This window comes from Dunckerocampus dactyliophorus, chromosome 3 (genome assembly GCF_027744805.1).
Source record: "Dunckerocampus dactyliophorus isolate RoL2022-P2 chromosome 3, RoL_Ddac_1.1, whole genome shotgun sequence".
Classification (NCBI taxonomy): domain Eukaryota; kingdom Metazoa; phylum Chordata; class Actinopteri; order Syngnathiformes; family Syngnathidae; genus Dunckerocampus; species Dunckerocampus dactyliophorus.
Window position 1 is genome coordinate 15,605,949 of NC_072821.1, and position 26,935 is coordinate 15,632,883.

At 41.5% G+C, this 26,935-nt stretch overlaps 1 protein-coding gene across 2 annotated transcripts in view; it reads right to left on the reverse strand.

The window, feature by feature from the left end:
• Positions 1-26,935, reverse strand: part of sox6 (SRY-box transcription factor 6) — a 127,733-nt gene that overhangs the window by 10,786 nt on the left and 90,012 nt on the right. For both annotated transcript variants that reach the window (XM_054771279.1, XM_054771280.1), the window contains exons 10-14: positions 26,175-26,254; positions 17,587-17,736; positions 15,621-15,801; positions 15,328-15,515; positions 4,160-4,265 (exon numbers count right to left, since the gene is read on the reverse strand). In XM_054771279.1, the coding sequence (XP_054627254.1) occupies positions 4,160-4,265; positions 15,328-15,515; positions 15,621-15,801; positions 17,587-17,736; positions 26,175-26,254 (705 nt within the window). The remainder of the gene's footprint in view (positions 1-4,159; positions 4,266-15,327; positions 15,516-15,620; positions 15,802-17,586; positions 17,737-26,174; positions 26,255-26,935) is intronic.

Below are 26,935 nucleotides of genomic sequence, written 5' to 3' on the forward strand. Positions count from 1 at the left end.
CTGTGTAGATAAATGTGCCCCCACCTCTAGTCAGGTAATATATGAGTGTATCAGATACAAGCTGCACATTAGCAGTCAGTCTAATCAAATCCCTTCAATCCAGAACAAGCAATTTGCTGCAATATTGTTTTCGATCTTTTCACTTGAAGGTCATGACACCGCTCTGACATTTTGCATATTAGCGCTAAAGTACATTTTGTCTCCGCATGACAGTACATTTAGGAATCAGTTAGTTGGATGTGTGACTGTGTAAATAAACACAGATGTTTAGCAGTGACACAGGCAAGTCCTCTGGGTGATACTTGAGAGGTGGGAGGGGGGTTATAACAAAGAGGGAGTGCTGCTTAATAGAATATATTGTGATTCATGAGGCCGGTGACTCACGTGCGACAGAGGGATATTACAGTGCCTTTTTAATTTGTCTCTCCTGTAAACCTTGCAGATGAACAGCATGAATTACAGAGAGGGGAAAATGGCTTTATGTTTATAGGGGGAAGGAGGAGGGGAATACAAGTGGTGAGCGGAGAAAAGTGAAAAAAATTCAGGCTCAGACTTGACCATGTACCCAGCCAGAGGGAAGCAGCGCTCCAGTTGTCCCCACCTCTTCACAAACTCTGCTCCTCAGGCTGCCTTCAGGCACACAAACTCTGTGTGGAAAGAGACAGCCTTCTCATTTATTAGAAGGCCGCCAGTACATGGATGCAGCAGGGATGCGTCCTCATTCATTGAAGTCAAATTTCAACTTCACACGAACACTCAACATTTGGATCATTCTGGTCATATCTCAACATTATCCACTGATTCCGCCCATGCCTGTGCAGCCAAAATGCTAGAATTGACTCAAAATGACTTGCAATGCTGAGAACAAGCCACTATCACACAAGCCTTCATTTGTCTACCTCTTACTGGAGGTGACAATAGAGCCTCTCCCTCGGAGCAGGATCAGGTTGGATTAATGCTCATGTGCAAACAAGACATGACATTTGGGGCGCACGGTGCTCGAGCCAGAGCTCGAAGCATGCTAATTAAAGTGACACAAATTACGAGCGAGCTAAACCCCATTTAACGTGTCAATCCCCCTTTTTTTTCTTCTTCATTAAAAATGTCTCCCTTGCTCTGTGCGTGTGTTTGTGGGAGTGTGTGTGCTTATACTAGCATGTGCAAACTTGTGGGAACACACGGCCAGCATGCATCAACATGCCGCTTGCGCTTTTGTCTTGACTAATGCTTGACTCGTGTCTTTACTTTCACAACATCCAGCTTTGCACAAAAAACATACAAAATCTCGGACAAATATGCACACAATTTTATTAGATGATCGAATCCTTATTTAGGAATGGTCATTGGACCATATTTCCTTGATAAACTACAAGGAGAATTAACACTCAATTTATTTATTATTATTATATACATGATTATAATTATTATAATTTTTTGTATTTTTTAACTGGATATACAGTCATGAAAAAAATGATTTGACCACCCATGTTTCTTCAGTTTCATGTTCATTTTAATGCCCAGTACACCTAAAGGTGAATTTGTTTGGACAAATATAAAGATGACAACAAAAATAGCTCATAAGAATTGCACTTTGATGCTATCGATTTAAAAACGTAAATGATCTTGGTTAGAGAGACTGAAGAAACAATGGTGGTCTAATCATTTTTTCCATGACTGCGATCCAACTTCACACAGCTGATGTCATCTTATTCTTCTTTAGACTACAACTACAATCAACAAAAATATAAAGAAGACTCTGGTTTTGCTCCCATCTTTCATGAGTTGAACTCAAAGATTTAAAACTTGTATCTACAGAAAATGCCTATTGGATTATATAGAAATTGGCCTTTTGTTTACATCCAAAAAGTTGTAGATCTTTGAGTTCAGGTCATGCAAGATGGGAGCAAAAACAAAAGTGTTCTGTTTATATTTTGTTGAGTGTAGTTGAGGTGGAACAACAGCGCCTCTGGTGGTTGTTGTAATGCACTTCATTGTGCCTCTGTTGCTTCACTTTAACACAACCAACAAAGTTTTTACCAATCAATTATGGCCATCTCTACACATATTAATTTATATGGAGCAAGCGTAAGACCAGTCTATTGTGGCTACAATGAATTATCATGGCCCTGCCTTGCTGTCGAAGCTTCCTTCCTCTGCAATAAAAACACAGCTTGAGTCTCACGACCTCAAAGGAAAAGAAAAACAACAAACCCCCTTCAAACAATCAAGTCCTATGAAACGTCAGAAAAGCTACCACAAATATGAAATCTTGTCTTTCTTTCTATTCCGTGAGTACTTAGCTAGAGATAGCTAGAGATATCATCACACTAGACTCCATGATGCCACACACAAAGCAGCAGAAGACTTTTTGGTATTTGATATATTTTTTTATCAGACCTAATAAATCAGAGGTGAGATCACACGTGTGGCTCGTGGCTTTGTAAAATTAAGGGAATCCGAGCTCTTTCCATTCGTCCTCCGCTTTGCTGTTGCTACACACTCTGCAAATATTAGCTTAAGCAACTTAAAGCCTTCTGTGAACTGTTGTGATGACAGAGGTCTGCTGCGGCACACAGGGGCCGCTCAGTGTGCCGGCTGCTCGCTTCTGGAGATCACACTGAGGGGCTTTCACACCCTCTGCAATGACTGGGAGGTTCACCGTGTAATTTTCCCACCTCATCAAACCCCACTACTAAGGAAAAGTCTTCTCGATAAATTCAAATTCAGCTCATGGCTACTGTTGCAACAAAAGATAGAAGTCTAAAATCTGTAACCTTCCTTCTCCCTCACATTTGGATGACTTTTGACCAGAAAATAACTTAATCATAGGTTTGCAAATAATTAAAGACAACACAAAACTGCATTTAGATAGATGCTTCTATTTAGCAAGGATATTATGTCAGGGAACCTTACAACAAGGAGTAAATATGTTGTGAGTTCAGTTAACACTTTGCGGTTCACATCATAAAATCCTGTTCCCCATCAATCAACGGTATGTGTTTTGCTCGTATACTGTATTCACAGCGTTGTTAGTGTATTTTGAGTTATGCCTACTAGCTTGGCTCCTAGCCATCTCCCTCTGGGAACAGGACCTCTCTACTCCTTTTGACCTCTGCCTGCTCCTATAATCCATTGCCCACTGGGAACACTGACGGGAGGCGTCCGACGTGAGCCTTTCCCTTGGCCCCGTAAAGGAATTAAAAGGACGCAACTACCCTGGTGTGTTCTCCTTTTCAGTTCTGACTCCACCATAGCTACAGGACGAAGACTCCCGCTGGGGAAATGAGCGGTAGAAGAAGATCAGTCCAAGGAGGATGAGTTCTGCTGCTTTGGCTCACATGGGAAACATACAATGAATGTGAAGGGTCAGATCGCATGTGAATGACATTCATGGAAGACCACTGCATTGTTGGAGCTAAAGATTAGCTTATTTGTGATGCTGCAGGAAGATGATGATGGGTTACATTGTCCTGAGAAATATCTATCCCCCTGCCTTGAGACACTGTGTGGTATCAAAGATGAGTCAGAAGCATTTTCGCCTTTGCGCTGGCTCTGAAGTGCCATGGAAACAGCCACAAATATTGATGTCGGACAAACACTGGTGCGGTGTGGGTACTCCTCGCTTCTGTGAAGAAGCCAGGGCCACAAAGAGAGATGACGCTTTGTCACTAGGGTGCTACCAAAATTGACTCTCCTGTGCCCGAGACCTCAAACAGGCACAACAGCAGCAGGAGTCCAGCTTGGAGAAAAGCCAGCTTTGTCCTAAGACACCCTTGTCCTCCAGCTCACCTACCTGTGAAAACCTGCACTTGTTTGAAGCAGCATTCACCCTAGCCCCCACATGTCTACCATGCACATCCATCTGCACCGGTCTACTGTGTCTAGAGTCTCCAATTAAGACTTTGGAGAAAGCCTGGAGGACGCAAGATTTACAGTAAACCCTGATCATCAGGTCCGAAAGCCAAGTCCTTACAGACTGAACTCCTGTGACTTCATACGTATGTTTTTTTACTTTTGTTCCAAAGTATGAATGCAAAGCAAACCGACCAAATGTTCTTTGGACCGGAGAACTAAATTCCAAGTGTGAACAGCTGTAGTAACTTTGTGTGGGAAAAAAAAAGGGATATTGTGCAATAAATAAATACTATAACGTCCTTACCGTCAAGATCCTCAGGTCTGGTGAGGTCAATGACTCTATGCCCAATCTTTCCATCCTCTCCCAGCTTGCCAAGGTGATGCCCAATGCTCTCAAAATGTGCCCTTTCCTGCAAAAGAAGAACACATACTATAAGTTAACTGTTAGGCACAGTCATAGGATTGGAAAGTCAGCCCATCACAAAACATAAAAGGAAAAAAAAAACTTTTTAATAAATGGTCTTTTCATTAAGAAGTAGCATGGTGTGTTAATCTGCTATAATAGAAAGCAGTAGGCCGGGAGACAGTAAGGGCCAGAGGTGCTGTAAATACATTTCCACTTTGTGATCTGCACACAATGGGGTCGTGGCCCTCTTTGCAGTGCTCAGATTTTCCTCTGTAATCTTCTCCTTACATGCTGCCTCCTCGTTTACAGCGCCCAGAGCCCAGCAGCCATCATTTATTCAGAGTTCATGCTTTGGAGAACGCACCGTTTTCCCCTTTGCCGTGTCGCCTTTTTTTTGAGCCCACATTCAACTTGGCATGGTGTTGTACTTGACGCACAGTGAAACCCCTGTCATTCAGCGCGCCGTGACAATATTAAATGTCATGTCCATGTGCATTTACGGAATAAAATAACAGCTTTTGGGAGGCCTCTGAATAGTTGATGCACATTACACTTAATGTATTATGCAAGGGGAGAGTGGTGACTGCTGCCGGCTCCATTGTTGAATGACCTACTTCCTCAGTGAATAGACAGGGTTTTAGCAAGGGGCTGTCTTCCTCTCTAAAGACTCAACTACAAGATGGACACTTTGACTCTGCAAAGAGAATAAGCACATTTGTCTTACTCCCAGGGTGAGCATACAGTGTCTGCCAACGATGTGCTGCCTGCACTGACCTCCGCCTCTCTTTTCTAAACAGACACTCAGGTAGAGTCCCTACATGAGACTAACAGCTCCCCTGCCACAGCAACACAACACACATTAATCTTTAAGCCCCTTCTTTGTAATGCATCGCCCCGTTTTGTTCTCACTCATCCATACAAGAGTTTTTGTACCTGATATTTGTAGCCATCTAAATGGTTGTGCAACTAACCACTTCTGGCTATTTGCTTACAAAAGTGTTTTTAAATGATGACATATGTAGTAGTGGAAAAAGGAAAAATGGTGTGTGCTGCGTTGTCCCTGTGTTACAATTTATACAGCAACACATGCATGCACACGCACACACAGAAGCGTATTCATCACCCAGCCATATTACTGCTCTTAATGAAAGAAGCTATCAGCCCGATGACAAAGTGACTGATGTTTGATTAGCTGGGCAGGCGATGGGCTGCCTCAAATGCTACAGGGACAGTCGGCGAGGAAGATGCAGCATTCACGGCTGTAATAAAGTCGTCATGTCATTGCGCTCATGTGCTTCAATGGTCCCGTCCGATCAATCAAGTCCTTTTATAAACTCATGATCGTTAAGCATCGTGTTGGCCTGAAAAGCGGAGAGAACAGGGGCCATTCATCAATAAGTTTCATTAATAACCAGTTCAGCCTCAGTGTTAAAATCGCATGATTAGTTACAACATCAGCGCTGTGTTAGACATTGTGCCATGCATCATACAGAAAACATGCTTTATGGCTGCCAACATTTTCATACTTCATGTGAAGGTCTGGCCAAAGTAACTTTCCTACCCTCCCTGTGCTTGCTATGCTAATTATTCATCATGCGATCAGTGCAATATGGCAGCACAAATTTCCATAAAATTTTATATACTGTGCGTAATATACTTATTGGTTCTACGTGTGGTAATTTATGTCCGTACCGCATCAGGGTTTTTGTTTTAAACCTTGAAAATATTCACTGAAGTAATGCTTCTTTATTGCCCACGCATCAAGTGCTGTGATAAATTAATGGCACTTTTATTATTTTATAGTGTCATTAAATTTTTACTGATCACTCTGATACAGAGGAGTAGCAAAGGACACGCAGTATCGGGGGAAGCAGTCTGTCTTGCCAGGAAAAGAGGAAGAGAGTTGATGAAGAGACCCGCAGTATTTTATTGCTAATATAAAAACATCTTGGGAAGTGAACGGTGTAAGATTTTAGAGATAAAAATAACAACAAAAAGGTACATAAAATGAGGTTGTTGGAGAAGAATAAATGATGAGAGGAGGTGAAGTTAAAAAGCGGGGGAACAAAAGCTAAAAGTGAACACTTTCATTGGTCTCTCACATCGACCACGACCGCTGGCAAGCCACCAGTTTCTCCCTTAAATGACTTCAGCATGTAGCGCTCCACCCCACACAACTAAATTTACAGCAATGCATCCCATGCTGCAGAGAGCTGCCACCCACAATAATATCATCTGCTCGGCCCATGAGGCCCTTTGTCTTCAAATTTTGGTTGCGGATGCATTTCCACTTGCACGAGGCTGCCCAGTGAAGACGTGCGTCACAGAAGAAGGAATAGAACTTGTTGGGCATGGGGAAACCAAAAAGAAGCTCTTGTCAGTGCTGTAAGGAGAGCTTTAATCTGGCAGACCACAGAACATGTGCTGGAGGCCTGCTGCTCTGCCCACAGGGTGTATTCTGGGCAAAGGCGGGTGGCGGACGGCCCTGTGCATTGTGCGTACTCCTGCCCTATATTTAAGCAACGCACTGCCAGTACTGACACTCTTTCAGCTTCTTTGTAAATAGCTCCAGGCTATAGGCAAAGCCATGTGGCCTAAAATTTTTCAAATACACTTGGAAGCCAAACACACAGAGGAGTGGGGAAACAATCGTGCAGACGCACGTGTGTGTTTCTGCAGGCGAGTGCACTGATTTTGATATATTTTTTGAATTTACCCAAACCATCCCACTTTCCAGTACCCTTTTGTTAAATGCCGGTTGCAGTGGTAGGCATGTGAAGGGTGGAGCTGCCGGCAGAAAATTCTATCTTTCCTGTCCCTGTGGAATGTTATGAATTGAATGGGAACAACACGCTATACATTGTGTCAGTGTTAATGTCTGTAGTCATTTTTCTTGAAACTGTATAGTGCCCTTTTATTTTGACAATGGAAGTCAGTTAGTCAGGCAGCTGTGATCATGCATCAAACGTCTTCCACTTAAGATATTCTATGGCACTGGTTACTTTCTATATGAAGGTATAGTTAATACAGTGCACAGTGCATTCTACATTCTCTTGCAAACTCACCCACATTTTCTTTCATGGGGAAAATAATAATACAATGACATTTCCATAATTGGGACCTTTAACAGCTGCAGAACCCTAAACAGCCACTTAAGTTTGATAATGTGCTGAACTGGCTCTGGTTATATCACACACCTGGTGTGAGGCAAGTTGAAGGCTCTGTGACCACAATATGGGGTTTTATGTATCATGTTTCAGTCGTCACTGTGGTCTGTGGACCTCAAAAGACGTTTCAGAGGATCTAAGAGCAAACGTCTCAACAGTCTGGTGGAGACAAAGGCTGCAGCTACAGCTCCTCATAGCTCAACGCTCATCTGTTTTGTATTTTTATTGTAACCAGTTGCCATGTTATTTATAAGCCTGCAGCTTTCCAGTAGTTTTTTTGCGAGTTTTGGGCCATTTAAATGTTAAGCATATCCAGCCATGCGGTAAACCCGCAGTTCCTTTCATGCCGACTGTTGCTCTCTTTTTTTAAGCCGGAGCTCTGCCTTTGTTAAGGCTAATGCAAGCTGCAGCAGAATCAACAGTAGCAGCCACAAAAGGTTGGCATCTGTGCTGCTGCTGCTGCACTAGTCATCTTCAGCATCACACAGAGGAGACATATTTCGCCTCCATTTGCACTGCCAGGGCATCACCTCATTTGTTTAAAAGAGAAAGGCCAAATGCTTTTGATTAAATTAGGGGCTTAAACTGTGGAGATGGCTCGCTAACCCCACTCTGGGCTTGCTGCCAATTTGGTGTTTATTGTTTGTCTTTAAAAAAAAGAATATGGTATCATTATTCAGGATGACTTGTTTTTTATCAGAAGGAAAAGTCAAACTCACAAAATGTGTCCTTCCACAGTTTATTGAAAATATACATTTAGTATTAAAAACTGGATTATTTTTTTTAGTACATAATTACAGTAATTCTTCGCTTATCGTGGTTAATTAATTCCAGACCTGACCGTGATAAGTGAATTTCCATCAAGTAGGATTCCTCCTTTATAAATGAAATGTTTTCATAGAGCATAGAAAACAACGTTTTACGACCTTCTAAATAGAGCTTTTAACATTTTAACAATTGGCATGAAATAACACCCCTATAGTCATCCCTAAAGTATGCGTTGCAATAAATGTGTTCCGGATGTGTGAAGTGATGTCAGGGGTTCAGAGTTCAGTTTTAGCTCAGTACAGTAGCCAGTGTTATTATTTTGATTATTATGATTATGATTATTATGTTTTTATTATTGTGCCTGTTATGAGATAATTCAAACCTGCAATAAAAGCCCGTTGTTCTGGCGATCAAGTCTGGCGCTTGGATGTTTCATCGAACATTGAAGTAACATTAATGACACCTGTGACCAGTGTATTCGAATACTAGCACAATTTGTATGCGTCTTAGTAATGCCTTATATTTGTATTTTAGTTAATTTAGCCCTTTTGAGCTTGAAAATGCTTAATTTAGGCAGACACATAAAATTTATTTGAATATGCTTTTTTTTTTTTTACTATTAGCCATATTCACTAAAGCCACTAAACAGCATGATTTATTATTTTATATATTTTTGAAAAAGTGTGATAGAGTGAAGCCACAAAATTTGACCTGCAATGTGGCGAGGGACGACCGTGTACATATAAATACTCCCGGTCAAAATTTTAAGACCAGTTGAAAAATTGCAAGAATTTACAACCCTGAGGGTTACGGAACAAAAACGTCAAGTGGTAGACCCAAAAATATGCAACTGGCTGTCGGTCAAGACACGGGACAATCCTCTGCCCAAATAAAGGTTGTTACTGGTACCGAATGCAGTCCAATAAACATCAGATTCATCTGCGGGAGAAGGGTTTGAAGAACAAAAACGTCTTCAAAGGCCTCGTTTCCCGTAACGTAACAAAATTGCCCATTTGGAATTTGCACCAGAAGACCAACCATGGGACATTGAAATGTGGAAGAAAGTTTTATACTCTTATGAGAAAAAATGGAACCTTGAAGGTGATGGCTTCCAACGTTACTGGCATGACAAGGAGATCCCACCTGAGATGTTTTCCACACGGGACAGTGGAGGGGGCACCATCATGATCTGCGGTGCTTTTTCCTCCAATGGAACCAGGGAGCTTCAGGTTGTGCAGGGGTGTCAAATGGCAGACGGCTATGTGGAGATGTTGCAGGGGGCAACCCTCATGACTAAAGGCCGTCTGTGTGGTAATGACTGGGTTTTTCAACAGGACAACGCTGCAGTTCACAATGCCTGCCGGACAAAGTACTTCTTCCAGAGGAATCCCCTTACTCTTCCAGTCTGTCAATGTGTTCAAGGTTATAATGGTCAGTTGGGTATATTACAATATATAATTATATGTGGATGGTCCACCTCAGAAGTTATTGGACGCTAGAGGCATTGTGTCCAACTGCAACAATGGTACTATAAACAATCCTTTGTGGCCACACTTTTGTCATGTGTCTTTGTGTTGAGTGCAACTTCACATTCTTTCTTTTTGAAGATGCAGTAACAGTTGCACAAAATATTGCAGTGTAACCACTACCGAATGACTCAACCAAGTTGTGATCTTGAAGACTTTTCGGTACAAGACGAGATGAAGCTCAAGACTCGACCCTGCAGGCATAGTCACGTTCATGTTTATTGTTTGGGCAATTGGAAAAATTGGACAAAGCATTAATGTAAGCAATTGTCACAATAACACTTGCTGGCTATAGCCATCGTTGGGGAGCTTGGAGTAATCTAATTTGGATGGGCAAACCCTTGTATGCCAAGGATTTACACTGCAGCCAAAACGCTTTGCTTTGCAATTTCCAAGACAGCGGTCGAAAAGGAGCAGAAAATTGCTTCCAGGGCGGCAGACCAGACAAGATTATATTCAAAGTCTTTGTGAGGGCTTTGCCTCAATAGAGCCCTGGCATCACGTGCACACACACAGACACACACACACACACTCATATACACAGCAGACAGGCGGGACCCGTGTAAGCATCACAACCAATAGGTTAGGAGAAGTGTAAGCTCCGTCTGAATATTTACAGGCTGAGATTTAGATAGGGGAAATGGACAATTGTAGTCATCAATACTGAGGAGAAGGGGTGCTGTAGGGCAAAAAGGCCACTTCAATAGGTTAATACTGGCCTTTCACCTTTTGATTGCAGCAGGGAACATGCCAGCACAGGAATACATTTTATCTCACAAGACCTCCTTGGGTCATCACAAAGGCAAATTCTAACTCAACTAATACAAGAGAAACTATCTAAAAATCATTCACATCCAACGTTGGGTCCCCCAGCAGCTAATTATGAGCCAAAATGTTTCTCGTGGCCAACACTGGTGAGAGTTTTCTGAAGTCTGCTCTACTGTACAGTTCCTCTCAGCGCAAGTTACACTTGCAGCTGTTTGGTCCCACTTTCTACAAGATCAGACTTTTCATATTTCGATCAATATTTCCCACCGGGCTGCATTCTAACTGTGGTGGAGGGGGACATGATAAATGTGCATGTAATTTTTATGGATTTCCCCAAAAGACGGGGTCCCATCATAATGTGTTTATGAGGAGGGCTAACAGGTAGTGTTGAGCTTTAATCTCTGAAATTGATGTATGGAATTATTGACCTCAATGGGGTTCCGGTCACAAAGTCATCACTCAACTTTAATTGTGGACTTTGAAGTACGCATGACTTTAGTTAAATGCACTCAATGTCTCTATATAATATGTATATAAAGCAGCAAATATACTTATGTGTATACAAATATACTAAGTGTCAATTAAACTATAGTCTTAAATCGGTATCTGCGGGTTAGCCATAATAACCAATGTGTTTAGTAGTCAAATGCAATTTCCTAAATAAACACAGCTGTTATTCTGACTATAATGATATGAGAACATTAGTAAAACATCACACGGACTTAGGAGAAGCCAATAATCTTTCAAATATATCTTTGAAAGCAGGGGTGTCCAAAGTGTGATCAGGGGCCTTCGGCGAATTTAAAAATACAATTAAACAAGAAAACTAACAAAAACAACAAGAAAAATGGAAAAAGAGCAGTCATTTTATGAGAATAAAGTAGAAATACTGGAATAAATTCATAATATTGATATACATTTTTTTTTACATTGCAACAATTGTACCAGCATAACTTTGAAATACAATGACAAAAAAATAAATAATTTGACAATAATTTTGGCAATGTCACAAAACAAAGAATAAAGTTGCAATTTTTGGAAAAAAAATGGTTTCGAGCAAAACCGCAAAAATGAAAAAACAAACATAGGAGACAAAGTAATAATACATTGTGTCACCTATAACTATATTTTGCTTTGTAAGATATTAAAGTGGCCCCCGTATCCTTTGATTTTATTGTATGCGGCCCTTGCTGAGTGAAGTTTGGACACCCCTATTTTAAAGCATTAAAAAACTCACAATGAAAATTACTTCTGCACCAATAGATCATAGAAAGCGGCCGAAAGAAAAGCATTAACACACAAACCGAACGTGAAACGTTTTCAAATAAGATCCATTGCATAAACACGGAAAATCCTTAATAGATAGCACCCAGTCGATATGTGGCGGTCAAAGTTAATTAGTGGTGGGCCACCAAAAATAAAGTAACGTATGGGTAATGCTGTAGACACAATTAATCCAATGATGACAGTATGGGCAAATTACATGGTATTCAATCTTCAATCTTCCGCTAAAGTAAGAAAAATGTATAGAAGAAGCTAGGACAGTTATATTTACCCTGTATGCCACTGTATGAGTGGAAACATACAGATGCTTGTTTTGTCATTCACCCATGACCGAGCATGTCTGTTTATAGCTCCAGTGCATAATAGAAGGAAACAATTCGAATGGTTACAAATGGATTCAGATCCAGCGTATTTGACTGTAGGCATACTGCTTCGTTCTTGGTAAAAGCCTCCTCTGGGTAGGAGAGAAAGAGTAAATAATGGAACAAAGTAATTGCCCTCTGCAGACAATAATACCTTTGGATTAATATTTCAAAAAGGTAAATTGCGGAAGGGTTGTAAAAGGTTTTATTGTACTGAGGGGATATAGTAAAAACAGACAAATAAAAAGACAGGGAAGAACAGTGCCTCCCGTAGAGTATGAATATTTTACACGTCCTCGGGTTAAAGGCTTGCATTTTCTAGAACAGACAGTCATATTTACAGTGTTCTTCTCGGTTGGTGGCCAGGATGGAGAGAGGAAAGAAAAAGTAGTGATAAAGGTTAGGGAGGACGCCGTTGTCCTGATCAGACACACTTTGTAAGAAAACATGAATTGATCCATCTGTAAGCAGCACTTAGCCCACTACTCTGCCCGGTCATTACAGTGGGATAAATCAATATTTAATATCCCCCACTAACAGCTGCACTGGATGATCTTAACCTCTCCTTAATCCCATTTATGTTACCTTTCCACAATCTTCCTCATGTAAGCTCTCACTATGATAAACTCACAAACAAGAGACTGAGAGGGGAGCTCTTAAATACCACATCATATTTATGCCAGGTGAGGCACTTCCTTGAAATATTCATATTCTGTAACTGACCAGAGTGAAACCTTTTACCGCCCCTTTCAAACCTTTCTAGGCTGCCGGTTCTCTTGCCATCTCATCTCAGCTCAATCGTCGTTCTCGATGGCAGACTTAAAAGGCTGACGGCCAAATCTGTGAGCACACTTTATAAGTGGGCCTCTAATTTCGCACCTTTCTAATTGGGATGCTGTCACTAAAAATAAGAGGTGACATTATTTTTATTCTGCTACAATTTGTCTGAGCAAGACACAGCAGTCTGGTGTTAGGTGTCACTGAGAGACATTTGGGTGATGTAATGAACAGAAATAAATTACCCAAGGAGACTTTTTCACTTATGTAATATGTTTTTGTTATTCTTTTAAAGAACAGTGAGTCACTATTCTCAGCAAAAAAAAAAATCACAAAAGATTTTCTTACATTAGAATCATAAACTACAACATTTTCTTAGATATTTTGTAGGTTTTCGGTTTTCGTACGCCCTACTTTTTCCATAATTCGTTTTTTGTGAAAAATATTTGCTAAAATTTAGCCTCAATTTTTGTACACTGTCTTGGTTTTCATATATTAAGTACCCAAACAAAGCACCCTACATATTGTTTCACGTTGGACGTTAGCTATTCGGCTCCGTAGCTATAGCAGTACTTCCATTACCCTTACCATTACCATCAATAAAATGTATATTTTGGAAAATCTTTGGGTGTCTGGAACTGATTAATTGGATTTGCATTATTTACTATGGGAAAATTTGCCCTGATTTTTGTGTTTCTTTTTTCGTATGACCTTTTGGAATTAAATAATAACAAAAAACGAAGTTTCCCAAGTGTGTGCTGAAAAGGAGATGAAATAAAAAAAATACACTAATTTGTGGGGGTTTAACCACAGCTATAGTTAGGCTGGACGGGGGGCTATTGTCGTTGAAGCGTTGCAAGTCATTTGTCTGCTTGTTTTCTGCGGAAAACAGGAGACTTTATCTGGCAGAGATAATCTTAATCTTCTTTTTGTGACCTGTCAATGTTGTGCACTCCAGCTTTACAATGTAGCTGTTGAACATAATTCAATGCAAGCATTATTGATTTGCTGCATGTCAAGCCAAAGCACATTCACACACAAAAGAGGTCTTCTTTTCCATATTGTCATTTATGAGTAAACTGTCTCTTGTTAGGATGATGATGAGATCTTGTTAGGAAATTCTGTATATACTGTATATATATCGGTAACACAAGCATCATAAAATGTCTGTGAAAAATAAAGGCTTCAAGAAGTGCAAGGGCTAAGAAAGGGTATGAAATGAAATGAGTAAATGTAAGCAAGTGAAAGAAAAGGCATAAAACGTCGGCCCTAACTCTGTGTCCTCTGTGCTGCACCACTTAAGGCAGAGTTGATTGCCACCTGCAAAGCCGGGGCTCTCCTCCAAACACCAAATTAGAGGGAAAGCAAAATCGATATTCTTTGACTTTTTTTACATATACATTGACCTAGTTGAGGCTGTTGGTTAAAAGTGTCAGTTGGTGAAATATTAATGAGCATCGCTCCCAGTTCCTGCCTGCTCCTCACAGCCAACTGGCAAGATGGCATCAAGCTAAAGAGAGAAGGACAGCTTTTTTTTCTCCCTCCTTGACTGACTCATCGATTGAAGATATTTTTAAAGGGAATCCCTGGGAGTGTATGCTCCTGGTACAAAGCTACCCCTTCCTGTGTCGAGGGACACAGAGGCTTGCATGTATGCTTAAACTGGGCAAAGACTTCAGAGATATGTGAGCCCACACCGGGCACTGGCATGGCCTGTCACGGCCTTCACACCAACATCAGCAAACACTCTCAACAAGCACACGTATACACTGCCAGTACTCATCAAGTCTATCACACTGGAGCCGGATGAAAGAATTACATACTTTTAAGATTACTGTGATATTGGAGTCACTATGTTCCATGTTTTTATTAGTTTATTCCACTACTTCTGTGTACTTCAGAAAAGCTCCATCAAGGTGCATCTGATTAAAACAATCATAATGCATCATCTGACAATATAACACTGCTCAATAAAATGGGGGACAACACAACATATTAAGTGGCTGGGTCCGTAAACAGACACAAAACTTTATTCAAACTATTTTAGTCATGTCACTGCCAGCGTAAACAGACTGTGTAGCAGCGTGGCCTTTCCAAAGCCATTAGGGAATAAATACGTGATTCCGTTTTATGACGTGTCAAATCTATGTTAAATGTCGGGTTTGTTTTTGGCACAAATACATTGTCTGGGCTCAGGGGCAGATCATAGTTTGCACATAAGTGACCATATATAAGTTACTGGGCATATAAGGGTTACAGACACCACATAAATAGCATGGACTGTGAAAGTAAGTACAGACAGTGACAACATTGTTGATTCAAAATAGGACTGGTTGGCACACCAGGATGTTTTCTAAGTATTTAAGTATTGTAAATAAAACTGATGATTAAGATGTATTAGTGGTAGTTTTTACCTTGTCAACCCTGCAGTTGTTGAGGCCCACAGAGCTCAGGGCGGACAGTTTTGCCTCCATGCCCTGTTGGTGGTGTTGCAGCTGTTCCCTCTGGATCTGCTCCCTCATTTTACGAGCCTCCTGGATGGCCTTCATCACCGTGTCTTGGTCCCCGAACAGTGCTGTGGAGTTTAAGCTGGACAGGATGTCTGCATACAGACATATGCACATACAGTAACCTCACTATTCAGAGAATGGCGATACTTTGTTTGGAGCTTCCATGTGTGTGTGAAGAGCCATTTTTGAGTTCTTACCTAGTGAAGAGCCGCGGCCCAAACTTCCTCCAAGTGGACTGGGGATACCACCCTTGTTGGCAAAACTGTTGGGGCTGCTTTTGCAGACAGGAAACAGGTTTTGTGTCGGAGAAGTTGGAGACTTGACCATGTCTGTTGTCTTTGGCCGAGCTGAAAGGTTGAGCGGCTGTGTTCCTTCCTCCTACAGTAGCGGCGATACAAAGTATGAGAGAGGACAGATGTTTGGACTTTTCCTCAGGTTCACAGGCAGCACAGTCTCTGTCCCTCAATGACTGTGTTGTGATTCATCCATCTCCTCTCCTAATCATCCTCCCCTTTTGCCAAGAGGTGCCACTGTGATCGTCCTCACAGTTGCTCAGAGCCTTTGTTCACACTAATTAAAACAGATTCTGTCTCTCTGTACATCTTCATCTGTTCTCGCTCTCCTCCGCTTTGAATGTGCACTCTGGTTCGACAAATAAATAATGACCAGATAACGCCACTGCCAGTGATCAAAGACAGCTGTTTCATTCATCACATGTCGACTTGCATTATCTGCTTAATTAACCTGTTTTCTCATTTGGTGCGTACTTGGTACTATACTGTACATGTTGATATATTAATGCCTAAATAGTATTACTATGAAGTCAGAGGAGGAGAAATGTTTTTAGTGATGTACTTGCTGCTTATTGAGAGTGATGTAAGATAAACCGTAGTAGTCTCGAATATGTCCATCTTAAACACATGTTGTCTTTCATTTTAGAGCTCATTTAACTCAATTTAATGAAACAACAAACAGCAGGAGTCCACAACTGTTTTATGAGATTGTAAAAAGACATTTGGCATATGTTGGCAATTGAAGTACATGTAGATTATTTTAAACTATTACTATAATTCTACAACTAGATAAGTATTTATTCAAATATTGAAACACAGCTAAAGGGCTTCTGGAAAGCACGCTGAAATCAATAAATTGAAGAGTAGAATATTTGCATTAAAACAATAAATACTGTATGATGTTGGCTGTGATCTAAATGTCCCCGTATATCTAGCAGTATTTTCACCCAGATTAAGACATGTGCTGCTGTTGACAGTCTTGTTTAAAGCCCAAGTGGCTCCTTGTCCAAACATATGGCTCAAACATAGGCTGCCCCAAGGCCTTGTTATTCCTGTGCCAATAACAGTTTGTCATGCAGTGAAGCTGAAAGCTCACAAACAAAACCGAAGGCAATCTTTTCCTTCCTGCAGACAGAGGGTTATCACAATATATATTATATTATTATCATTATATTTGTATTCTATTTCTTAAAGTTCTTTGTCTTATTTTATGCTACAATATTTGGTAATGTGTCTGATATGTGATTAGTATGTTTATGACGCAGTGTCATGAAACAATTGCCATGTGTGTACGTGAGTTTGCGCCAAAAATCTGAGCGCTGTCCTGCTATTACAACGGCTGATTTATGGTCTTTCTCCATTGTGATATTATTAAGCTGAGCTGCTCCAAGTAGCCGTATGTTTCTGATTAGGGCCCAAGTGTGGTGAGTGAGGATGATGTAGTGTATATGGCCTTTCCTCTCCGTGGAGGTCTTGTGGAACCATGCCATACAGCAGCAGAAAAAAACATCCAGCATCTGATTTGTTTACAAGGCAAAACAATATCAGCCATTAGTCTTTTTTGCCTTCGCCTTTTGGTTCACTTTTGTAACATACAGTATGTCGTAAAGCCATTGTGTCATTTTAGATACAATAAATTGTTTAATGGGTGGGATGGAATTATATTACTTTCTCTGAGCTGCTATAGTCATAGAAACAACATCTACTGAGAAGGAGGGGGCGTAACAAAGCCCCCAAGATTGATGAGCTGTTGGAGGCTGCTGTAACACAGCAGCAGTGTCACAACTGTACAGTTGCTAGTTTATTAGGACAACAACAACTTGGGTCAAGTACTACTCAAGGCCTGGGATAACAGAGTTGAGGGTTGTACCTTGACTTGTGTGATAGGGCTGGAGGAGCTCTTGTCATTCTTCAGAGAGGAGGGAGAAATGGGCCCACTGGTATTGAGGGGCTGCGGGAGTGGAGGCATCTTGGCTCCAGGAGAGACCTGCATGCTGGCAAGTTGGGCGGCGTACAGTTGCTGTAGGGAGGCGGAGAAACCCGCAAGACGTTAACATTCAAATCCAGCCAACACTGAAAGTTTTATATTCTGTCTTTTCCTCTCCCTAGAATTCTCTCAGCTTCTGTGTCTGCCTTCATCTCTCTCTTTAGCGTCTTTCCTCTCTTTCCATGAGGCTGGCAGAGAATCTCCATCAAAGGTCTTAACTGTATTTCAAAGGCGGAACCCAGAGAGAGACAGCAGTCTTGAAAACCACACAGAGATGGCTCGCATTCAGAATACTTGGAGCCCCTATTTTCCACTTATCACAGAGAAAAGTTTGCCGAGACCTCTCATTGCTCTAAATCTATACAGCTTCCAATTTACATTTCTGGCCTGAGATTTAACTCCTAACAACCATGCGAGACAGACCCATTAAACAATGGTAGAAACCTAAAACCTCAGTGGAATTGGCCTCATAGATTAAGTTAAACACACGCATTATGAAAGCTTAGAAACCTGCATGGAAAACACTGCTGCTGTTTTCCTTGGAGTTCAGTTAGATATCCAACTGTTACTGACATTACCACACAAGAGGGTGGTTTAAGTGACCAGGCAAGCACTTACCAAGAGTTAAGCCTGCTTTTGGACTCGGAAGCACAATTTATATATCTGCCATAGACTTAAACTGTTGGGTTTAAGGATGCGCAATATTTTTTTTTTCAAGCCTTTTCAAGCCTTTATCAACAATTAGCAATAAATTTTAATATTTTTATGTTACTTTTATATTATATTTTTAAAATTTGGATTTAGCTTTAGTTTGTGCACACCTGAAGGTAACAATAACTCAAACAAAGTTAGATTCGACAAACTATACGCGCAGGTTTGTCCTTACCAAATATTATGCCTAGTATCACTACTATTAACAAAACATAAAAAATTAGAGGCGGCTCAGAAGTACAAACCATGGCTCGAAGGGGTTTTCTAGCCGACAAAAGCCAGTATCTTCAACAATGGTAAAAGGCTGGCGTATCTAGCACCACGCTTTAGCCCTCGGGTCATCTATGGCAAATTTTGTGACTTTTCCAAAGCCGCAGTGATATGAACATGCCCTGGGCATTGTAGCGATGCTGGCCTTTCAGGTGGCTGATAAGGTTTGATGTGCTGAAGCTCGATGTTTTTTCCTTTATCGCGAGATGTTTGCAGAGCATTTGGAGCATTAGGTGAAATGCCTTTCTCTGAAACAGTTAGAAGTCCCACATGATCGGTGCTATGTTTGTTTACAAGTGAGCTCCAGGGAAGTTATGCAGTTATGCGTTTGCAGCACGTCACATAAAAGGAGCGCTTGATTTGCTCACGCTAACCCACCTACATTGCAGTATGTACATCTTGCCTTGTTGGAGCTTTTTTTTTCGTTTATTGGCACTATTTTTCGGATTTATTGGTATGACATCATAATTCCTCATATCGGTCTGATAATTACCATGCACGCCTAATTAAATTAATTGAATATTTTGTTCTTATTTTTTGTAGCACTCCTGCACATCTGAGGTGTCTCTGTGCACGTCTAGAGTACTGACCATTAGGTAAGTGTTAAAGTTGGCTTTTGTGTCCTGCTGTAAGTTTTCAGCGTCTGGCAAATAGAAGAGTGTCACTTGAGTGTGCCGTCCTTCAACATAATGCACCCTTTAAATTAAAATGTTTTTTTTGTGTGCATTCTCTTTTCTGTGCATTCGACTGAAAAAGTGACAGCTCATTACTGCACGTAAATACGATACACCTATGTCGCCTACAACGACCACTATGAAAATTCCTCCAAAAACCTCCAACAAGGTTTTATGGTTTTATATACATGCTGTGCCCATGTCGTAACAGGTACATTTATGATAACATGTAATATTTACAGTATTTTGCTCCTTTTAATCATTACTGGAACTTCCTTCCCTGGCGCATTGATTTCACATAACAACATAAAAATGAACGCCTACAACTTGCGTTAACTTTTTCAAACTCAAAAATAAAAACACAGCAGTAGTGGGAGGTCCAATATATAGCGTTACCTTTTTGGTAGTGGTCTGAGGCATTGTGAGTGCGGCGCTGACACACTGCGGCCGAGTGTGGTGAAGCTAGTCATTAGCTGGCTGGTAGCTAGCCGTTGTGGTGTGGCGAAGTGTCAATGTGCCAGTAACCTATTTCCATCGGCGTAACAATGTTAATAATAATAACAATGTTATTGAAGGTTGGTTAATATGCACGTCACGTTATATGTAAATCAAGCATTGTTGGCACTTTTTGGAGTCTTTTTCCGAAGGCTTAATAAGCAGAAAAAATGTCTCCGATTACATGCAGTAATGAGCTGTTCCTTTTGATCTGCTTTTATATCTTTAAAACGCACAGAAAAGAAAAAGACATATGTGTTCATGTCTCACATAAGGATTGTGAATGATGGGCAAAATTCCAAAAAAGTGCAGTATTCCTTAACTCTTCAGACAAGGTAAGTCTTATCTTTTGTTAGTCTGATGCTGCTGGCAGGGGGGAATCCAATTTCTCTTCCTCTGACCAATCAGCAACCTATGTTTCATTTCCTGATTGCACTGGCCACGTACAGACTGTATTTGTGTGTGTGGAAAAAAAGCAACCAGACCCTGTTGGCCTCACCTTTGGCAGCAAAGCCCAACAAAGCGCTTTATGTCTGTGCACCTATCTACAGATATAAACACATACAGTATGTGCTCCTGTAAGAAACGTTATCAGTGCCACGTACGCTGCAGTACAAATGGTCATTTCTTGCAGGAGATGTGGGAGAGTAACACGGCCAGCGGAAACGACAAAGTGATTATGTTCCCACAATGACATCACTGCTGCCCCCCTCACAAAAAGCCTTTTGTCTCCCCCCAACTCGTGTTCTGTGGGTGTCTTAGAGATTGACATAAAAAAAAAGTATGATACCAGTGTGGTGGGGTCACCATTCCTTCACTGTCACGTTACGCAGCATAAAAGTAGCAAGAGTAGAGTCTGTTGGACAGATGTCTGCAAACAGTCCTGTCCACAGGCTTGCCGCTGACCTTGAGTGGGAAGAACGTTATTGTCCCGGAAAAAGAGCATAATTAGGCTCTGCCTCAAATTAGACAAAGTCATGATGACCGTCTTCAGCACTGATTAGCAGGTCAGTGCCATATGGTGAAAAGCAGTGGTTGCCCCCTTAACCAGATTAATAAACGAAAAGAACAATAAATTAGCATTAGAGTATGAATATTATTATTAAGGGCTATGAAGGACACACCTGTAATGCTGCTTGGAGCAGAATTTGTTAATGTTACGGCCAATGTGCTACCAAAGCCTATGAAACGATGCATCCCTGCCAAGGCTGGTCTCCCTAAGCAAAAGATATCTGCCTGCTACACTCACCCCACTTACATTTAATAGCTCCTTCTTCATATCGTCATGCCAGTTGGGGGTAAAAAAGGTTCATGATAATGAGGGTCAAGCTCTCACTCAGGGGTATTTGAGGACAAGGTGAACCTCTGAACCAAACTCTTGTCCCTTTTTTCCTTCTCACCTTTAGTGATTTATTTTCAGTTGGAAGGCAAACACTTACAGGTATCCTAGATCATTAGAAGTGGGCTTATACAATTTACCAGTATAAAAGTGTTTGTGTTACCACCTTCTCCAGTGCTTAGATTTGTAGTTTGTTTCAAAACTGCCACCTTTTCAACATAAGCTCATAAATTAAATCTAAGGTCCGCCTTCTGATCTCCCTATTCCCTCTCCCAATAGAGCGGAACCGATCTCAGCAAGCATGGATTCAAAGTGAGTGCAGCATGCACAAGGTCAGCCTGTTAGCCTCTGCTAATTAAAAACAAGCCCTTTAGTAGACGCAGAGGTTAAATGGGGATGTGCACTTTTCTTTGCTGCCGCGACATTAAATGTAGATTACACTCTTTGCTGATGATATTGGACAAAAGTAATGCTCACTAGATGGTGCTAATTAAAACATCAGTCTTGTTATTTGGTCAAATATAAAAAATGATAAATCAGTTAATGACTCACAACACCGCTCTACATTACATTTCCCTGTGCAAACACTGGAATATATGCCATGAGAGAGAAAAAACCTGGTATGGAAAAACAAATGAGCGTCTTGTTTTTCCTCAAGAAAGGCAGTGGCTTAGTGTGGCAATATGTGTTGGAAAACACAGTGGCACATATTTGTCAGACTTGCCGCTGCCAGCAATGATGGTGTGTTTCAAATTTACCACTGCGGCCTGTAACACCATGAGAATAAAAGACAAATAATTTGCCTTACAACAATAACAATTGCTCATACCAATTAGCATCATCTGCATTTTATGACCCTTTAGCATTATCCACTACCCGCCATCCTATCATAATTACACAGTACCTCCTTGTGCGTGTGTGTGTGTATGTGTGTGTGTTTGTGAACGTCTCATTCACCTCTGCCTGGCCTGGGCGTTGAGCACTGGGCTGGATATGAGGGCATTAACTGTGCTTCAGTGCACCTCACCATTTAAAAGGCAGAACAGTGCCAGCCCTGTTTGCCACAAGGCTTGTACAGGCTCATTGCCCAGGGCAAGCAGGCAGGCTGACCCAGGCTTGGCCCAGATGTCAAGAGTGGAGGAAGGCATCTTGGTGCACTGTGCCGATGCTTTCCAGTATGGGCCAACATCTGTCTCATCTGCTGCACCCAACCTGCTCCACCCCACCCCCTCCTCTGGCTTGCTTTCACTGTTTCAATTTCTTCTTCCATGTATGTTAGGTCCTTTTCTTTCCACTTTACTCTCTTTCACACACACAGCCCTTTTTATTTAAGTCTGGGTGGGCTCTCCAGGGCCAGGGGCCCAAGAGCTGGTCATCCCATTCTGTGCTTCTCACAGCATTATCTGTCCATCTGTCCCTCTGTCCCTCTGTTCACCACAGCCTCCATCCAGCTGCTCACCTAGCCACCCTATTAGCCAGCCTTCCATACACCGCTAGCATTGCTGCACTGCTCGGGGTTACCTTCAAAGACTGGCCTCCTCTGCTCATAAACACAGAAACAGCTGCTCTCGACAGTATGGCAGTATACTCCTCTCTGCCCTGCCCTCCTCTATCCCCGTCTGTCTTTCAAAGTCAAAAGTGCCTCACTTGTTAATGATGGAATCTGTGTCTTCACATCTGTACTACACAGGCATTTACATCCAAACAAAAGATAATGTGCGGTTTGCTACACTCCCACTTTCTTCCTGTTTGTCCCCTCAGAGTAGAACATTGTTTGTTATCATCAGAGTCATCGAAACCAAGGAGTGCTCCTTCAGATGTATCTGTCTGTGTGAGATCAGGTCTGCTTGTGGCTGAGCATGTGGGTTGCTTTTCATCTCTATAGCGGGAGCCCATGTATAAAACTAATGTTAAGGCTTATCGCTGGCGTTGAGGCAGCACAACGCACAAGCAGAAGAAAAAGTACAAAAGTGTCTGCAAGTAGCTCAAAGACAAATATACAATCACAAGCAAAAGTTCAATCAAAGGCAACTGGAATTCTTCTTGCTTGTTGAAGATGCTTCACCTTCAATCCATTGCTTCTGCATTTCTGGTGAGAGTCTCTTTATCTTTTTGTATTAAATGTTAAACTTCTTCTCAAGAAGAAAGACAGTTGCCTTTGACTCGAGCTTTGAGGATTAGCATGACCCGAATGACCAAGAACACAAGAGTTACAGTGTATACACAATGTATAGCCACATTTTCTGCTATTGTCAGAAAATTCAGCTTTGGCTAAAAACAACACGTGTCTTTTTATTTATTTTATTATTTTATATGTCTTTGTCTTTTCACTTCCTTGCAGGGTCTGTAAAAGGAGGAGGTCTGGCTTTCGGTAAATTGTTTCCCACTCTGCAACGGTGTAAGCCACAAATTAATTCTTGTCACAAATAGATATGTCTTTTGTAGAATTAGAAAATGCCCTTCTTGCTTGTTCACTCAGATGAATATAGTAGGTGTCGGGACAGATTGGGGCACAATCTAAGCACAATTTCCTCTGTTAGGTGAGAGGTGTCAGTTGCAATCAGGGAAGGACAGGCGGAGATGCAGCCATTGTTTCCTGCTGATCCCGGGCCACATTGCCACACTGTGTGGGCACTAATGAAGAGGGGCACGTCGCGCTGGGATAGTTTACCCACCTTCTCTCCTGTGAGTTGAGGACGAGAGCCAATCTGTCAGGAAAACATTGAGTGAAATTGCCCTGTTGTACAGACGCGTGTGGTGACAAGCCACTTGCAGACTGCCAGCTAGCGGAGTGATGCTACCACCCTGTATTGACAAGCAAATTACAGTCCCCGGCACTCAAACACATCCCGCTAGATTCATTTACATCCATCAGCTCTAAGCCTTTGTTACCTTGTTGGGGCGGGGATGGGGGCTGGATCTCAGACTGTTATGACAGAGGAGATTGTGAGGGGCCACGTATCCAACATTAAGAATGACGGAGCGGCCAGCCTCCCTGACTGCATGGCTGATTGTCTTATCTCTGCAACATTGTGGGAATTAATTCTTCCATTATGATTGTTTGTTTTAACAGTCTAGATAATGAATCATTTAAACCAAGTCAAATGGTGAAAATAGTACATTGATGTGCAGCTGACAGGAAAAGATAGCTTGATTAAAGTGTTTAGAGGTGAATCCAAAACGTTTAACACAGTTTTAAGTATAATAAAATAATGCTCACCATCTAGCATGAAAAGGAAGGCATTCTAGCATTCTATTATGCATAGAGTTATGCATTATGCATGCTAAACAATTGTGATATTTTCACAAAGTGTTTTATTAGTCTCAGCTTGTATTGGTATATTCTTTTCAGTTGTTTAATTTTAAAGAAATAAGAGTCCAATCATGTCTCTGAAGACAAGTGGCAACTCTATCATATGTGTGTCACGATATCATGTTTTAATCATAGTTGTCTCTTCTACGCTTTCCTAGAGGAAGTAATGGCACTCACATGGTTTTTCGATCCCAGGCATGTCGTAAAGGGCATGTTTGACTTGCCTTGCTGTTTTAAGGGGAGTCTCTCTGTGCAGGGTAAATAGCAGGCCGCATGCGTAATACTGTGTGTGACAGGCAGACAGACTTCAATTAATAGAAAATGCACCTCCTTTTTTGTTTACTATGTTCCCTAAAGGTCAGCCAAGTCATGGTCTTGGTGGTGCTGCTTTTCCCATTCCCAGGGTTAGATACATAATCAGAATTAATGACTCTAGACCTGTCTCCCCTCCTCAACCTAACCTTCAGATATATGACTGTCTCATTTGACCTCATACACCACTATAAATAGACATAGAGCATGCACCCAACCTTCCCAGCATTTAAGATGAAATTCAAAACAATACTATACATCATACGCAAGCCAATGTGCTCAAACGAAAGTAGAGATCAGTGAACACCTTACATGCTTCTGATAGCGCTTCTCATGGGCGCAAAATGACAAACAGCTCTTCAAAGCCAGCTGCAAGCACTGTTAGAACTTGCCAAGGCTCGTTAACACCGACAGCGGTTGCCTCCGAAGGACAAACGCCACATACATCTGTGTGCAAAGAGTCTCGTTTAATTTTGACATGCTTCTCTCATGCTGTTGAGCATCGCATGTAACAGCTTTTCACAACTTTTACTGTTGTGGCAGAGGCTGCAGTGGCCACTTAAACAACTTCAACAAGCGCAAGTTCAGCTCATTTGCCGTGTTTAAAAATGACATGACTGGAGAAGCCGAGGATGGATATTGTTAATATTTTTCTTCTCTAACTAAATGTCAAAGTACATTGCCAGAGGAATCCTTATCACTTATTTGGTCACAAAGCTCACAAACGACAGCCCACTGCTGACAGTCATATTCATCACAGAATGTGAAGGAGTGAACCCAGATAATCATCTATATTAAACATTATAGCCTCAGGTTAGGCCCTGACCTGGGTTCAGCTTTTTTAAATACTGTGTGAGAAACATCCCGGAGCGGTCTATAGAGCTTGGAGCCCGTCCCAACTTTTTCTCTGGCTTTCTTTGCACACACAACCAGATATGACAGCTCACATTTTTGCTCCTATCTTCTTTTGTTTCCCCCACAGAGATATGAGAAACTGATAAAAAAAGAAGTATGTCAGTGGGTTAACAAGATAAAAGCAATAAGAAAGATTCTTTGCTCACACTGTCAATTGCCCTCTGATACATTTACTGACGGGCCATTAAGGGAAGCAAAGTGATCCTCATTCTCACTGATAACTATTATCTTCCTAACTCCTCTGTCTGGGAGAGTCAGAGAGGATAAAGCCTCGATAAAACTGGATGAATTACATATGTAAGATGATGAGCGTGTCGAGCGGGAGGGGCTCCAGGATTATTTAGTGTGTAGCTCATTACTTAGTGTACAGCTGCTTAGCCATCCTTTCTGCCCAGGGCTTGGCGGGCGTCCCTAGCATTCTCTGTCATAGCACTGTGCATACCTGAAGCTGGAGGGGGCTGAGTCCTGACGCTGCAGCAGCTGCCATTGTGGAAGGAATGAACTGCACGGGGTAGTTATCACCTGTCAGGGAGAGACAACAATGCATACAGGTTGAGACAATGAGCTGGCCCAGCAGCAAGCAGACAAGTGCCAACATGGGTCCCGGGTCCTTTAGTACATTAACACTGCCATGTGGCACATTGCAGTAAGCTCTCGGCTTCAAGCCCAAACATCTGCATTAACAAAAGGCTAAGTTAGGCTAAAAAGCTTACTTGGTAACGTCACACAGCATTCCCCATATTCCTAAACTTCCACAGCAGTCCAAACGTGACACCAGTAATTGCAGAAGTAATTTTTTTTTCCGAACAATTAAGGTTCTCCTCTGATATTCAATTAGCTTTTATATATATTATATATTAGCTATATTATATATAGCTAATAATATATTATAGCTATAGCTATAATATATTATATATTAGCTATTGTTCAGCACAATATTTTTCTAGGAGATTGTGTTGGCATTACTTGTGTGTGAACTGGTCACAACAGGCAAAATAACAAGTTTTTTAAAAGCGTGTGAGTGTCACGGTGTTCATAGACGAGGAGCTGGTTTGAAGCATGTGGAAGAGGTGGGGAAGAGGTGGGGGCAGGGCAAGTGGGGAGTGGGGAGTTGGCCTTTGCTCAAACCCCACTTCTGCCTGTCACATCTCCTCACAAACATATGGCGCCATTAGGCCACAGACAAGGTAAATGCATATACCT